At 36.5% G+C, this 13,348-nt stretch overlaps 1 protein-coding gene across 1 annotated transcript; it reads left to right on the top strand.

The window, feature by feature from the left end:
• Nucleotides 1–8,812: 8,812 nt before the first annotated feature.
• On the top strand, nt 8,813–10,599 carry LOC132148741 (deoxyribonuclease-1-like). Its single transcript, XM_059557439.1, has 5 exons — nt 8,813–8,954; nt 9,780–9,892; nt 10,043–10,197; nt 10,277–10,370; nt 10,478–10,599. The coding sequence occupies exons 1-5, from the start codon at nt 8,813–8,815 to the stop codon at nt 10,523–10,525; spliced, it is 552 nt and encodes a 183-aa protein (XP_059413422.1). The 3' UTR covers nt 10,526–10,599.
• Nucleotides 10,600–13,348: the final 2,749 nt, after the last annotated feature.

Here is a 13,348-nt window from a genome sequence, read left to right as displayed (position 1 = left end):
TACTCGTCATCCAGTTTTTTATATCGACTATGCATTCCATTAGTTTTTCAAATTGGTGTGTTTCACCGGGCCGCGAAGAAATATAGAGCTGAGTATCAACAGCATAACAGTGAAAGCTAACACCATGTTTCCTGATGATATCTCCCAAGGGTAACATATAAAGCGTGAAGAGTAGCGGCCCTAGTACTGAGCCTTGAGGTACTCCATACTGCACTTGTGATCGATAGGATACATCTTCATTCACTGCTACGAACTGATGGCGGTCATATAAGTACGATTTAAACCATGCTAATGCACTTCCATTAATGCCAACAAAGTGTTCAAGTCTATGCAAAAGAATGTTGTGGTCAATTGTGTCAAACGCAGCACTAAGATCCAATAAAACTAATAGAGAGATACACCCACGAACAGATGATAAGAGCAGATCATTTGTAACTTTAAGGAGAGCAGTCTCAGTACTATGATACGGTCTAAATCCTGACTGGAAATCCTCACATATACCATTTTTCTCTAAGAAGGAATATAATTGTAAGGATACCACCTTTTCTAGTATCTTGGACAGAAAAGGGAGATTCAAGATTGGTCTATAATTAACTAGTTCTTTGGGGTCAAGTTTCATGATGACATCCTTCATCACGTAACTATAAGATTATATGGCTTTTTCAAAAGGAGCTTGTAACAACTCCATATGTGGTGTCTTATTGGAGGAATGTGGTTGATCATATTGATTGGAAAAAAGTATGGACTCTGTCTTAGGAATACATAATAACTAACAAAGTTAGAGAAATCTCATTCAAATTGTTACACAGATTTTAACCAGCTAAAGTGTTTTTGAAAAGGTTTAAATGTTCTTTTTGTGGTGACCCTAATGAAACTGATATACATATCTTTTGGGATTGTCCTCATACACAGCTATTTTAGATTAAATTCGCTAATGTTGTTAATCACAGTGCTCCAGGGTTTCTCTCTGCTTGTTAAGGATGCACTGTTTGGCTTCTTTAACCCTCTCAAGGCAGGCGTTGCTGATTTGCAACAGTTAAAAACTAAAAACCTTATTACTCCAGATACATATTTTATGTATCTGGAGTACTAAAAACTTTACTAAAGGTTACTAAAGTTACTAAGTTACTAAAACTTAATTTGAGCCTGAGAGGGTTAATATACAAAAATACAAAATTAATTTTATTATTAACCTATTATTACTTCTTGAAAAATGTCATATTCACCACAGTAAATTCACTCCTCAAAATCCTTTATATGTTGGTTTTAATAAAGAGGTTCAACAGTATATCCAACTATATTTCATTTTCCAAAAATCTTAAGGCTGTTAAAACTGTTAAATTATTTAATCTTTTTTATTTATTTTGTTAAAGCTTTTGTTTTATGTCATGTATTTTTATGTTTACATGAATCTATAAATGGTGCTTTGCATGTAATGTCATCTCTTTGTACGCAAAATTGACATTCTATCTATATAAGATTAATACATAAAAATATGTAAATATATATATGTATATATATATATATATATATACACTCTGCTGTTCAAAAGATTGGGATCATTTAGATTTCCAATGTGTTATTTGACCAAAAATACAGAAAAAAAATAGAAATATTGTAAAATATGATTACTGTTTAAAATACTTGTATTCTTTTTTTAATATACTTTAAAATATAATTTATTTCTGAAATCAAAGCTGAATTTTCATCAGCATCCTTACTCCAGTTTAGTGTCACATGATCCTTCAGAACTCATTCAATGCTGATTTATTATCAGTGTTGAAAACAGCTTGGTTTTTTATTTTTGGAACCTGTGATCCTTTTTTCAGGATTCTTTAATGAATAAAAGTTCAAAAGAACAGCATTTATTTAAAATAGAAATCTTTCCCAACAGTACAAGTCTTTATTATCACTTTTTATCAGTTTCACACATAGAAATTGCAAATTTAAAGCATGACCATTGAACAAGAAATGTTTGTTGGGGCAACATGATCCTAAAAAAAATTATAATACTAATACTACTAATATTTAAAAATAATATATATAAAAAAAAGTTTGAAAAGAAAAGATATTAACTGCAAAATACTTTAAGGATTATGGTGAAAAATTAGGTGCGAAACCACCACCAGGAAGCCTTTAGTATCCGGCGCCATTTCCCAGAACTGCAACCTATACTTGGAAGTTGTCTGAAGTGTTTTGAGAGTTACTCTCATCCTATCTTACCATTAATCCATTCCATTTATATATATATATATATATATATATTTTTTTTTTTTTTTTTTTTTTTTTTTCTGTCTTCATGTATTTCACTACACTTCAGCTTGTGATTCTTATGAAGAGGATGTTTCAGGATTCTTCACCTTAGCAAAGTCTCTGAGAAACTGAAACCTTTCACTTCTGGAGACTCCAAATGGTGGCTAAAGGTTTCCTGATGATTTAATTCTTAGTTTCACACCTAATTATTCACCTTAATTTATTACATCTTTGGCAGCTAATATTTCTTCTCAACCTGTTTTTTGTGATCCTGCTGATCCGGCTAATGATCCACATCTATAGAAGGCGTTTTCAGCTTCCAGCCCTCTTTAACAATTATATGTCAAAATTATTAAATACAAAAATTTATAGTAGTTATTAAAAATGGTGTGGTTTGGAATTGGTAAACTGTGCTTGGAAAAAAAAAATATGATCAGAAAATAGACTTTTGCCTAATAATGAATTGTATATGCTCACTGTTGTGAATGCGCTGTTAGCACCCCTGGTAACACAAACTTGCTGAGGACTAAGCCATACTGTAAGGACCACTCATCTTAACGATGCATCCTCAACACCGCCCACACTTGGTTCTGCACCAGCAACACAGTGTGAAGTAGATTGGATGAACGATTGTCAAGAAAAGCAGCAAACAGGACACACACACACACACACATTCCTTGCCTCATTTATAAAGAGATATAAAAATCCTCACAGTGTAATTGTGTACTATGTTTCTAAAACTCTGTACATAGTGCTCTGCAATAAGACTCAAACTCAGCTAAGAATTTGCCACTAGTTTAACAACTGTAGCGAATGTTACAATATAACAGGATCCAGTTTTGTGCTTGTCATCACTGCTGATCTGGGGTGCATTTCCCAAATGCATTGTTAGCTAACTATGGTGGTAAGTTCCACTCCACTGAACTCTATTGGTAATGACAAAACTTGCGACCATAGTTGCTTTTGGGAAACACACCCCTGATTTGAATATTTAAGGAACTGTCCCAAACACTGTTCAGATAAACATCTTTTATAAACTGTACAGTACATGATAAATGTGGCTTCTTACTTTCATCATATGTCATGAAGTTGTACATGCCATTTTAATTATTTGCATTATGAGTGATAGGATTTAATGATTAGTGTAAAATTAAATGTTGTCTTTCTGCTTTTTCTGCTAAATTTATCAAACTGAAACAAAATATGCACAGTGGCACTGCTTTTGCATTGGTTTGTGTAGTAATTAAGTTGTTTTACGACTTCCCAATTTGGGAAGTCGTGGCCTAATGGTTAGAGAGTCGGACTCCCAATCGAAAGGTTGTGGGTTCGAGTCCCGGGCCGGCAGGAATTGTGGGTGGGGGGAGTGCATGTACAGTTCTCTCTCCACCTTCAATACCACGACTTAGGTGCCCTTGAGCAAGGCATTGAACCCCCAACTGCTCCCTGGGCGCCGCAGCATAAATGGCTGCCCACTGCTCCGGGTGTGTGCTCACAGTGTGTGTGTGTTCACTGCTCTGTGTGTGTGCATTTCGGATGGGTTAAATGCAGAGCACAAATTCCGAGTATGGGTCACCATACTTGGCTGAATGTCACTTCACTTCACTTCACTTCACTTCACTTTTAATATGAATGTAGTTTCAATAAAATGTTTAGTACAGCAATTGTCTATACATCTTAATCAGTACTTTAAATCTTTTGTCGTCTAATAGCTTCATGTTACAACTTAACAGAAAAAAATATCAGTGGCGTGAGACAATAAGATATTTAATTATGTATTATGTAAGATGCTGGTATTCATTGCTTAAACCAGTGGTTCCCAACCTTTTTCAGCTGGCGGCCTACAGAACCACAGACATATGTTTGCGCGGCCCACTTCAAAAAAATTAACTGACTCCGCTATTGTTGGGTTAACTAAGTACTCAGAAGCTAGATTGTTAACTGTATTTATTGAATGAACTAGGGCTATGGGGAAAAAAACCTATCGCTATTTCTTTGATCAATTTTGCGATTGTGACACACAGCGATATGCTTTTACAGTCATAAATGCATTCAGGATTAATTTGAAACATATTTCCAAAAGAAAACCAATTAGAGCTTTATCAAAAAGTTGTTACGTCTCTAGAACAGACAAAGGCAGAGCTCGGCAGCGGGTAGATAGTCACCAGAGCAAGCAGTCAGGAGAAAACACAACAGCCGTTTATTCATGTTTGAATTTGTTGTTCTGTTGCATATGCAGCAAAAATATCTAAGATAAATTGATGGTTTATTCTTAAACCAATCAGGGAGCTCGAATAGTGGAAGCATAGTAAGAGTTTAATATTTCTTTTTTGTTATTTAATTATATATATGAAATGATGTTATGTTATGACTTAGACATTTTTACATATATTAACAATATCATTTCTTTTAATAGTAATTGGCGGCCCACCTGCAATACCACCGCGACCCACTAGGGGACCGCGGACCACAGGTTGAAAACCACTGGCTTAAACTATATTCATTGTTTCTGCTTAAATACAGTCATTATCTACTTGTATGATTTGTATCATCCAAAAACTGTACAAATACTGTGGCATCCCAGACATCTGGTCCACCTCTATTCCACACAGGCCAGATCTGGGCCTAAACTATGTTGCTGCCTGGGATATGGACATTACACTGACAGACAGTCACCTTCATTTACTTTTTAATTGTAACATTAACAAGCTGCATTAAAATATGTATTGTGAAAAGCACTATACAGTACAAATAAACGTGAATTGAATTTGAATTCTAGATGTGTATTGTACTTATTTGTGTGTGTGTGTTTATAGGCCTTTATATATATATATATATATATATATATATATATATATATATATATATAATGAGCTGGTCCAGATCTAGATTAGAAGGATTAGATCGAGAACAAAGCTGGTCTAGATCTGGCCCACATTTGGGCCAAATCATTATAAAGCAATCCGCATCTAGTCCGGAGCTGGTCCACTTCTGGTCCAGATGCAGAAAATTGGATCTGGATCTGGCCCAGAACATCCGAAGGGTCTTATCCAGATGATTTTTGCTTTCTGTGTGTAATTTGTTTAACCCATTACATATGACAGATCAGAACAATCATTCAGTTACTAATTGAACATTTAATTTACATGAAATCATAAAATTGCTACTTTACAGCAATCACATACAGCAAACGAAAATACAGAATAATTAGAACAATAATTAACACCACTGTTGATGTGGCTGTGCCTAACTCAAATGTCTCATGCTCCTTTGTCAAGGCCAAGGATGCCGTTCCTAGCTCCAGTGTTCCCAATGCACCCAGCTTCCTTTTCATGTCCATTGACAGTAAGGGGACAGTAATTAAGACTGTAAGTGGCCCCTGGACTTTACCTCTTGAGAGGCCCTTCATCCACCAGAACGTCAGCCTACATTCACGCAAGTTGTCAGCCCTTTATTTTTGCAGTAATAAATGCCATTAACAAAATATCCAAACCTAGGTCTGTCATATAAAATCCACAAAATATCATAAACCACACACATCCACATAGTCCAACATATTTTACACAGATATCTACATATAGAAAGGTTAAATGCATTATGAATTAACATTAAATAAGGAACAGAGTAGGAAGGTAAATTTCATGAAGGTAAATGTGCACTTTCACAAACCGTTCTGTGTACTTTTGATTTACACCTTCACAAATATGTCTTTCTGCTTGTGAATCCTACTATCAGGATGGTAAGTTTATTTACGTTTTCACAAATCTTACTTTACAATATAGGTAAAATATTCTTATTCATTGCAGTTATTCATGACAGCTAATGCAATAACTAGGCAAATATTAATGAGTGAAACCTTTGTAACATGCTACAGTACTTTTTGTGTTCATCAAAGCTGTATTTTTAAAGTATCATATTAAATTTAATATTACGTAATTTCAAGTTTTCCTTTCTCTTTAGCGATTTACAAGCTGTTCATGAATAGATAAGATCTCTAAAGTTGCAAAAAATAAAATCTCAAACCCAAAGAGATATTCTTTATAAATGTTAAGAGTCAATCGCACCCTCCTAAAATGCCTTGTTTAAATGCCCCACAAAGAAAGAAGTCATAACTTTGATTCTCGCTGCTGTAGTATTGTTGCCACCGTCGTCATGTAGTGGAGATGCTGTGTGTTTCGTTGTGAAAGCGAAACTACTTTCTTTGGCCTACGAAAAGAGGACGCGACTAGAAATGCAACAAATGCCTTGTTGGGTTTTATTGGTTTTATCTCATCGCACTGGGACACAGCATCACAGTATGGTGAGGGGCGTAACATTTCTGTCACACACTTGAGGTATTCGGCCAATCACAATGCACTGGAGAACTGGTTTAAGCTTTGTAAAAATTTATGCGTTCCAGAAGGCAGTGCATAGATGAAAAACAATAATGTACAGTATGTGAAAAATTATGCATTTTTTTTTACCTTAAATTGCATAAACACATTTAGTTACATCAAATTCACAATGTCATATGACCCCTTTAATTGAAATTAAGGCCACGGGCTCGACAATAAGGACTGACCGAAAGACACTCAGGACAGTCAATGAATTTGTCACTGGTCTCATCAGGCCACTGCTGCATTACAAATGTTTATTATATACAGTGAATTTGCAAATGTGCACAGGTGACCTTAATGTAAAAATAAATAAATAAAACTGAGAAAATCACTCACTGCACTTTACTGAATAACTTTTCTGGCTTTACAAAGGATTCATCTATATTTACACAGCAATGTCGTGAAGAATATGCAATGTTACTTTACATTTGATTATTCAGTTCCTGTACCTGAACACCTACAAACCTAAAAATCTAAAGCATTATTTAATTTGTATCTTTTTCTAATTATTTATTTGTGCAATTGCTTATAATTTCACTTTTTTCTTTGTTAGGCTAGTAGTTTTTGCCGTGTTGTCGAAATTGGAATTGAGAATGTAAAATTGAACTGGAATCTAAAATGTTGGTGTCAAAAACAACGATAACAAAACAATTGTATATTTTTGTGGCAGAGCAAGTAAAAGTTTGAACCACTAGGCAAGGCAAGGTTATTTATATAGCACATTTCATACACAATGGTAATTCAAAGTGCTGTACATAAAAATTAAGTAAAAATCACAACAAAAAACAGGGAACTTAAAACCTTTTAAAATTATTTAAAAATTGATTTAAAATTAATTTAAAACAGTTAAAATGTTTAATTAATATACATGAAGTACAGTGCAATCAGTTTTTAAAGGAACAGTCAACTCATTATAAAATGAGGTCACAATATTTTCCGGCATCACCGGGGGCCCTCCTCAGCCCAAAGCCCTGAGCTTAAGCCCAAGTAAGCCCATGCATTAATGCCACCCAGCCCATGGAGGCTTTATATATACATATATACATATATACATATTAGTAGCGCCACCCTGGCCTCTGGTAATGCGGGCACCTCCCTGGCCTCCTGTGTCACCGGTAACGGCCTGGAGGACTCCCAACCTGCCAGCACCACCCCGTTCACCTGCACTCTACCTGACACACACAGCCTGCACATTGACCTCAGTTCCTGATCACTCATACCTATTGCTCATCCTGTTCAATCACCAGCACTTCTATTTAATCACACACCTCGTCTCTCCTTTTTATCTGGTTTTGTTCATTCAAAGTGGACTGCTGCCTTGTACTCCATCGACTATCTTCAGCGTTTGTCTCCAGCGATCCCCACCAGTGTGTCTTCCCTTCCTTGTCTGAACTGTATTTTTTGAAAACATTACCTGGATACTAACTGCTCGACGAGGTGTGTGCTCAATCTCCTTCAGCTCCATCGTCCACGATCTCCTGCATCTCCAAACAAGGAAAGTTTGATTAACATTCTCATCTTTCTCATATCTGTCAATTAACACTTTTTGGCATTGTCAGTTAATTTTTCATAAGGGGTCTGTGTCTGTGTCCACATTCTGTAACTAGATAGATAGATAGATGACTACTTTTTAATACATGTCTAAATATTTCTTTTATCTCTGTATACAGCATGAAGATTATCACTACTCTAGGTCTACTCCTGGTATCTGTCCACCTTGGAAGCCCTTTTCTGATTGGAGCCTTCAACATTAAATCCTTTGGGGATTCAAAAACATCTAATACCACCCTGCTTAACATCATTACCAAAGTGAGTGACACCCAAACCTATAAAACCCTTACACGCTCTCATTTGGTAACTGTATTGTGTTGATTAGGTAGTGCAACGTTATGACATTGTACTCATCCAAGAAGTGAGAGACAGCGATCTCTCTGCAACTAAGAAATTGTTGCAAAGTGTGAATGGGTAAGTTGTCTTAACTGGCTGTATGTTACTGTATTTAATTGTAAATAAATTAATAATAATTTCAAATTTCATTACCAGAGGTTCTTCTCCATATGAATATCAGTACATTGTAAGTGATCCCTTGGGTAGGAGCACTTACAAAGAGAGATATCTCTTTATTTACAGGTAAATTTAGTTCACATATCATATAAGATTTTATGTATATACGTGGTTCATAACAAATGAATAATTGCACTTTTATTCTCATCAGACGTCAGACAGTGGCCGTTGTCAACAGCTTCCATTATGATGATGGATGTGAATCCTGTGGAACTGATACTTTCAATAGAGAACCCTTTGTTGTGCTGTTCTCCTCTAATACAGGTGGAGGTCCAAGTTCATTGTGGGAATGTTGGCAGTAATACAGTCAGAAGGCACTGTTCAGCAAAAGCTTTACATCTACAGTTCCCCTGAAATTAAGAGCCGTGCTACAGGCAACAATGGCAATGAAAAGGATGTGATTTTCATATTTAGGGTTTAATATACAATACCATTCAAAAGCCTGGGGTCAGTAAGACCTTTTCCCCCCCTTCAATAATACTCTTTTATATATATATATATATATATATATATATATATATATATATATATATATATATATATATATATTTAGCAAGGATGCATTATGGGTTTTTAAAAATGTATCAAGTCAAAGACTTTTTAATTGTTCAAAAGATTTCTATTTAAAATAAATGCTATTCCTTTCCACTTTATACTCGTGAAAGAAACCTTGAAAAAATGTATTACAGTTTCCACAAAAATATTAAACATCACAGCTTCATCATCACAGGTATAAATTACATTTGAAAATAGTAAAATAGAAAAGTTATTTTAACACAATACTATTTTTACTGTATTTTTGATCAAATAAATGCAGCCTTGGTGAGCATGAGAGACTTCTTTCAAAGACATTTTTAAATCTTATAGACCCCAAACTTGAACAGTAGTGTACATTGTATTTATAATACAACATGAATACAATGACTGTATTTAGATTACTGTTTATCAAGGATTTAGCAGGGAGTGAATTTCAATTATTATAATTAATTTACAGCTGACAGTGACACTAAACAACAATCACTTCTTAGCGGATTGAGCGGATTCTTATTTTTACTCAAAATACTGAGCACTAACAAATCTTTTCTATAGCTGTCCGGGAATTTGCCCTCATTCCTCAGCATACATCCCCAGAAGTCGCTGTGCGGGAAATCGATGCTCTGCATGATGTCGTCTTGAATGCTAGACAACGTCTGAACACAACTGTAACTATACTGATGCATAGCGAACTGTATGAACTTGTCCTGTTAACATGACAGACATTTCAATTTAATTTACACTGTTCTAATCATCACTTTGCTAATAATATGATTTGGGCGATTTATGTCAATTAATTATTATTTTATTTTTTTCAGAACATCATGCTTTTGGGAGACTTCAATGCTGGCTGTAGCTACGTTTCGAATTCAGACTGGTCCAAAATAGGCCTCCGCACTGACCAAGGTTACACCTGGCTCATCCCTGATAGTGCAGACACAACGGTCACAAACACAAGCTGCCCTTATGACAGGTAGGAGGACATCACAAGCTAAATTGCTGGATAAGATAAACTTATGTTATGTAATGACCCATAATATGCTTGATAAAAGGATTGTAGCCACCTCTGACATGATGAAAGGAGTGTCCGCTGGATCAGCACAGGTCTTTGACTTCATGGGAGCCCAAGGATTGAGCCAGAGCTGGGTAAGGATAGGTTTTGCCTTATTGGGATTTAGTATTCTAGCTCTCTGGAGAGTTGAGTTATTGCTGAGTGTATTCCTCTGTCTGAAGCGTTCATGTCTCTTTCACAGGCCCTGGCAGTGAGTGATCACTTTCCCGTTGAGGTCAAGCTCCTCTGAAAAACATCAAGGTTGTTCCCTCGCAGCAGATATACACTGCAATTGCCTAATAATGCTTGATGTGTAGTGCTATCTTTAACTTAACGAAAAAAAATTAAAAATTTTTCTTTAATGAATAATTAGCAAGTATAATTCTATAGCTATAAGAAAAACATAATTACATTTGAAATTGCAGCTTTAAAATTTTTCTATAAGCCCCAGTTCTTCTATAATTATTATGCATGCAGTTTTTATTACCCCATTAAGAAGCTAAACTGAAGAAAAAAATGGTGTAGAAACTAATAAAGTTTGTGGTGTCGGCTTCTCTGTTTGCAAGAAGTTTGTCTATTGTGGGTTTTCTGGTAGACGTGATTTCATCAAGTAAAACATATTCCTGAATCAACATCCTTATCCAAAAGTATGTCTGTGTGATCCTCTTCATTAATATTCTCTGTGCCTCAATCGGGTTCAAATTTATAAGCAATGTAGAGGACGTCATTGTTTACAATACAACCGGAACACGTTCTGAGCTTGAGAGGGGCGGGTTGTTCAGACGCACTCTCGAGGCAGTCTAGCGAATCACAACACACTGAGCCAGCTGACCAATCTCAGCCCATCGAATATTTCTGAGGAAGGGGCTTCATAATAACCCTTTTACTGTCTATGATAATAACAGGAAATAAATCTAAGCCTTTGTCAGAGAAGTGACAGATTGGTGTGGAATAAAGGTAAATTATGTGAAAAATAATGCATTTTTTAAGAAACGAAGCATGAGCACATGTTAGACTGCACCCTATAAACACAATCAAGCCTAGAAAAAAAACAGCCAACCACCCCTTAAAGGAATATTTTAAACAAAAATCCAGTTATCATACAACAGTAGAAAGAGTTTATAGTGACACTCACATTAATAACAGTGATTGTGACCTTGGTGGATCAAGCTGTGGACCCTGTACAACCTTCCAGAATTCTGTGCTGTGCTCTGGGCTCTTTTTATACATTTCCAAGATATCTAGGCCTGCAGAAATCACCTTTGGCTGGGCCTTTAACAAAAAAAAAAAAAAATTCTAAACCATGCACTTATTAAAAGACATGGTGTTAAAGGGTTAGTTCACCAAAAAATTAAATCAGCCCATAAATCACTCACCCTCAAGTCATCCTAGGTGTATATGAGTTTCTTCTTTCAGACGAATCCAGTCGGAGTTATGTTAAAAATTGTCTTCGGTCTTTCAAGCTGTTTCTTGTCACTCAGTGGGTCTTGCATGCATCAATTCAAAAGAAATTAAATAAAAATCACCAATCCATTAAAACAAAGTGTCTCACATGGCTCCGGGGAGTGAACAAAGTCAGATATTTCCTTAAGTGTAATCAGTAGTCAAATAAATGCACTGTGTTAACATCCTGGCTTTTAGTTTTTATTTGTAAAATATTAGCAATTTCTTTTTACAACCCATAATATTAATAATAATAATAATAAATAAATAAATAAATAAAGGGATAAAGTGTCATGACATGTTTATTTTATGCTTTTCTGACCTTTGTTCTATTTCCTCAATGAATGCATTAACGTTACTATTACAAACTTCATTCAGAAAAAATGCTTCGGTTATTTAACGTAGGGGAAGAGGGAAGGGAACGAGCATTATGTAAGGGAAAACTCCTCTTTTCCTTTCTGCTGAAGCCTGATTTGTTCACGTTTGTGTAGCTACACAAACCAATGGCGCTTCAGCCCATCAAAAGGGGCAGGGCCGACCGTTATATGAGTCGATCCACAGCGCTATCCATCAGACCAATCAAATCATTATAGTGCGGCAAGTGACATAACGCTCGTTCCCTTATCTCAGGGAACCGAGGTTACGTTGAGTAATCGAAGCGTTCCCTTTTGAATGTTCACTCTTGTTATGTATGGGAATGAATCCAATCATGCCACACTACGAGCAACAATTACATGCTGCTCTGTGAGCCCAGTGTTAGAGCACAAATAAGAGCCCTAAGGGACTTAAGCATTATCTCGCCCCAAGAAACCCTTACCCACATGGTAGGTTTAAACAGATAGAAACCGCGCCTGCAGGTTATAAAATTTATAAAATGTAAAAAATTTAAAGGGATATAGGGATAGGGACATTACTAGCACTTTAGGAACATAACCAAGTCTCGGTTTCAAAATGACCTTGCAGTCATTGAGCCCAAACTGAAGACACGAACCGCTGACCGACACCGCTTGTAAGTCACCCACATGTTTAACCGACGCCAAAGCAAGGAGAAGGGCCGTTTTAAGCGATAAGGGCCACAAGTCAGCCGAAATGAGCGGCTCAAATGGAGGCCTTTTTAGGGCTCCTAGGACCATGGATAAGTCCCAGCACGACAAAGTCCGAGGACGAGGAGGTTTTGGAAACAATTCCAGGCCGTATAATGGGAGGTGAGAGGTTTTATTTTCTCGAAGGAGAGCTCACCTTGAAAAAGAGGGGAGTTTATGTTCGTATAAGTGATTGAGAGAAGATGAGGAATTTTGCTCTTTAAAGTATGTGGGTCCACTATCACAGCAGTAAATTATTCAGGCACACACTACACCTGCAGGACGTGACCTGCTGAAAACAAAACTCGGTCTCTCAGAGGTGTTCGAAGAGGTGAGGAGTGAAGGCAAGCTGTTTTTGGGGGCGTTCAGGCCGAGGTGAGAACAGGGCCCCTTCTTTTCCTCTCTAGCGCCTCAGGACGGCTCCGGCGGTTCAGGGTCCAGCACAACTCGTGGGCGGGTACCGTGACGCTTCAGGAAGGGGAAGCGTTTCATTGGCCTGGATTGCTGTTTTATCCCAGGCTCCGTCTTCCGCTGAGGTTTGATAGAAA

This window comes from Carassius carassius, chromosome 9, assembly GCF_963082965.1.
Source record: "Carassius carassius chromosome 9, fCarCar2.1, whole genome shotgun sequence".
Lineage (NCBI taxonomy): Eukaryota > Metazoa > Chordata > Actinopteri > Cypriniformes > Cyprinidae > Carassius > Carassius carassius.
Note: the sequence above shows the minus strand (reverse complement) of the source record. Positions and strands in the feature narration are given on the sequence as shown.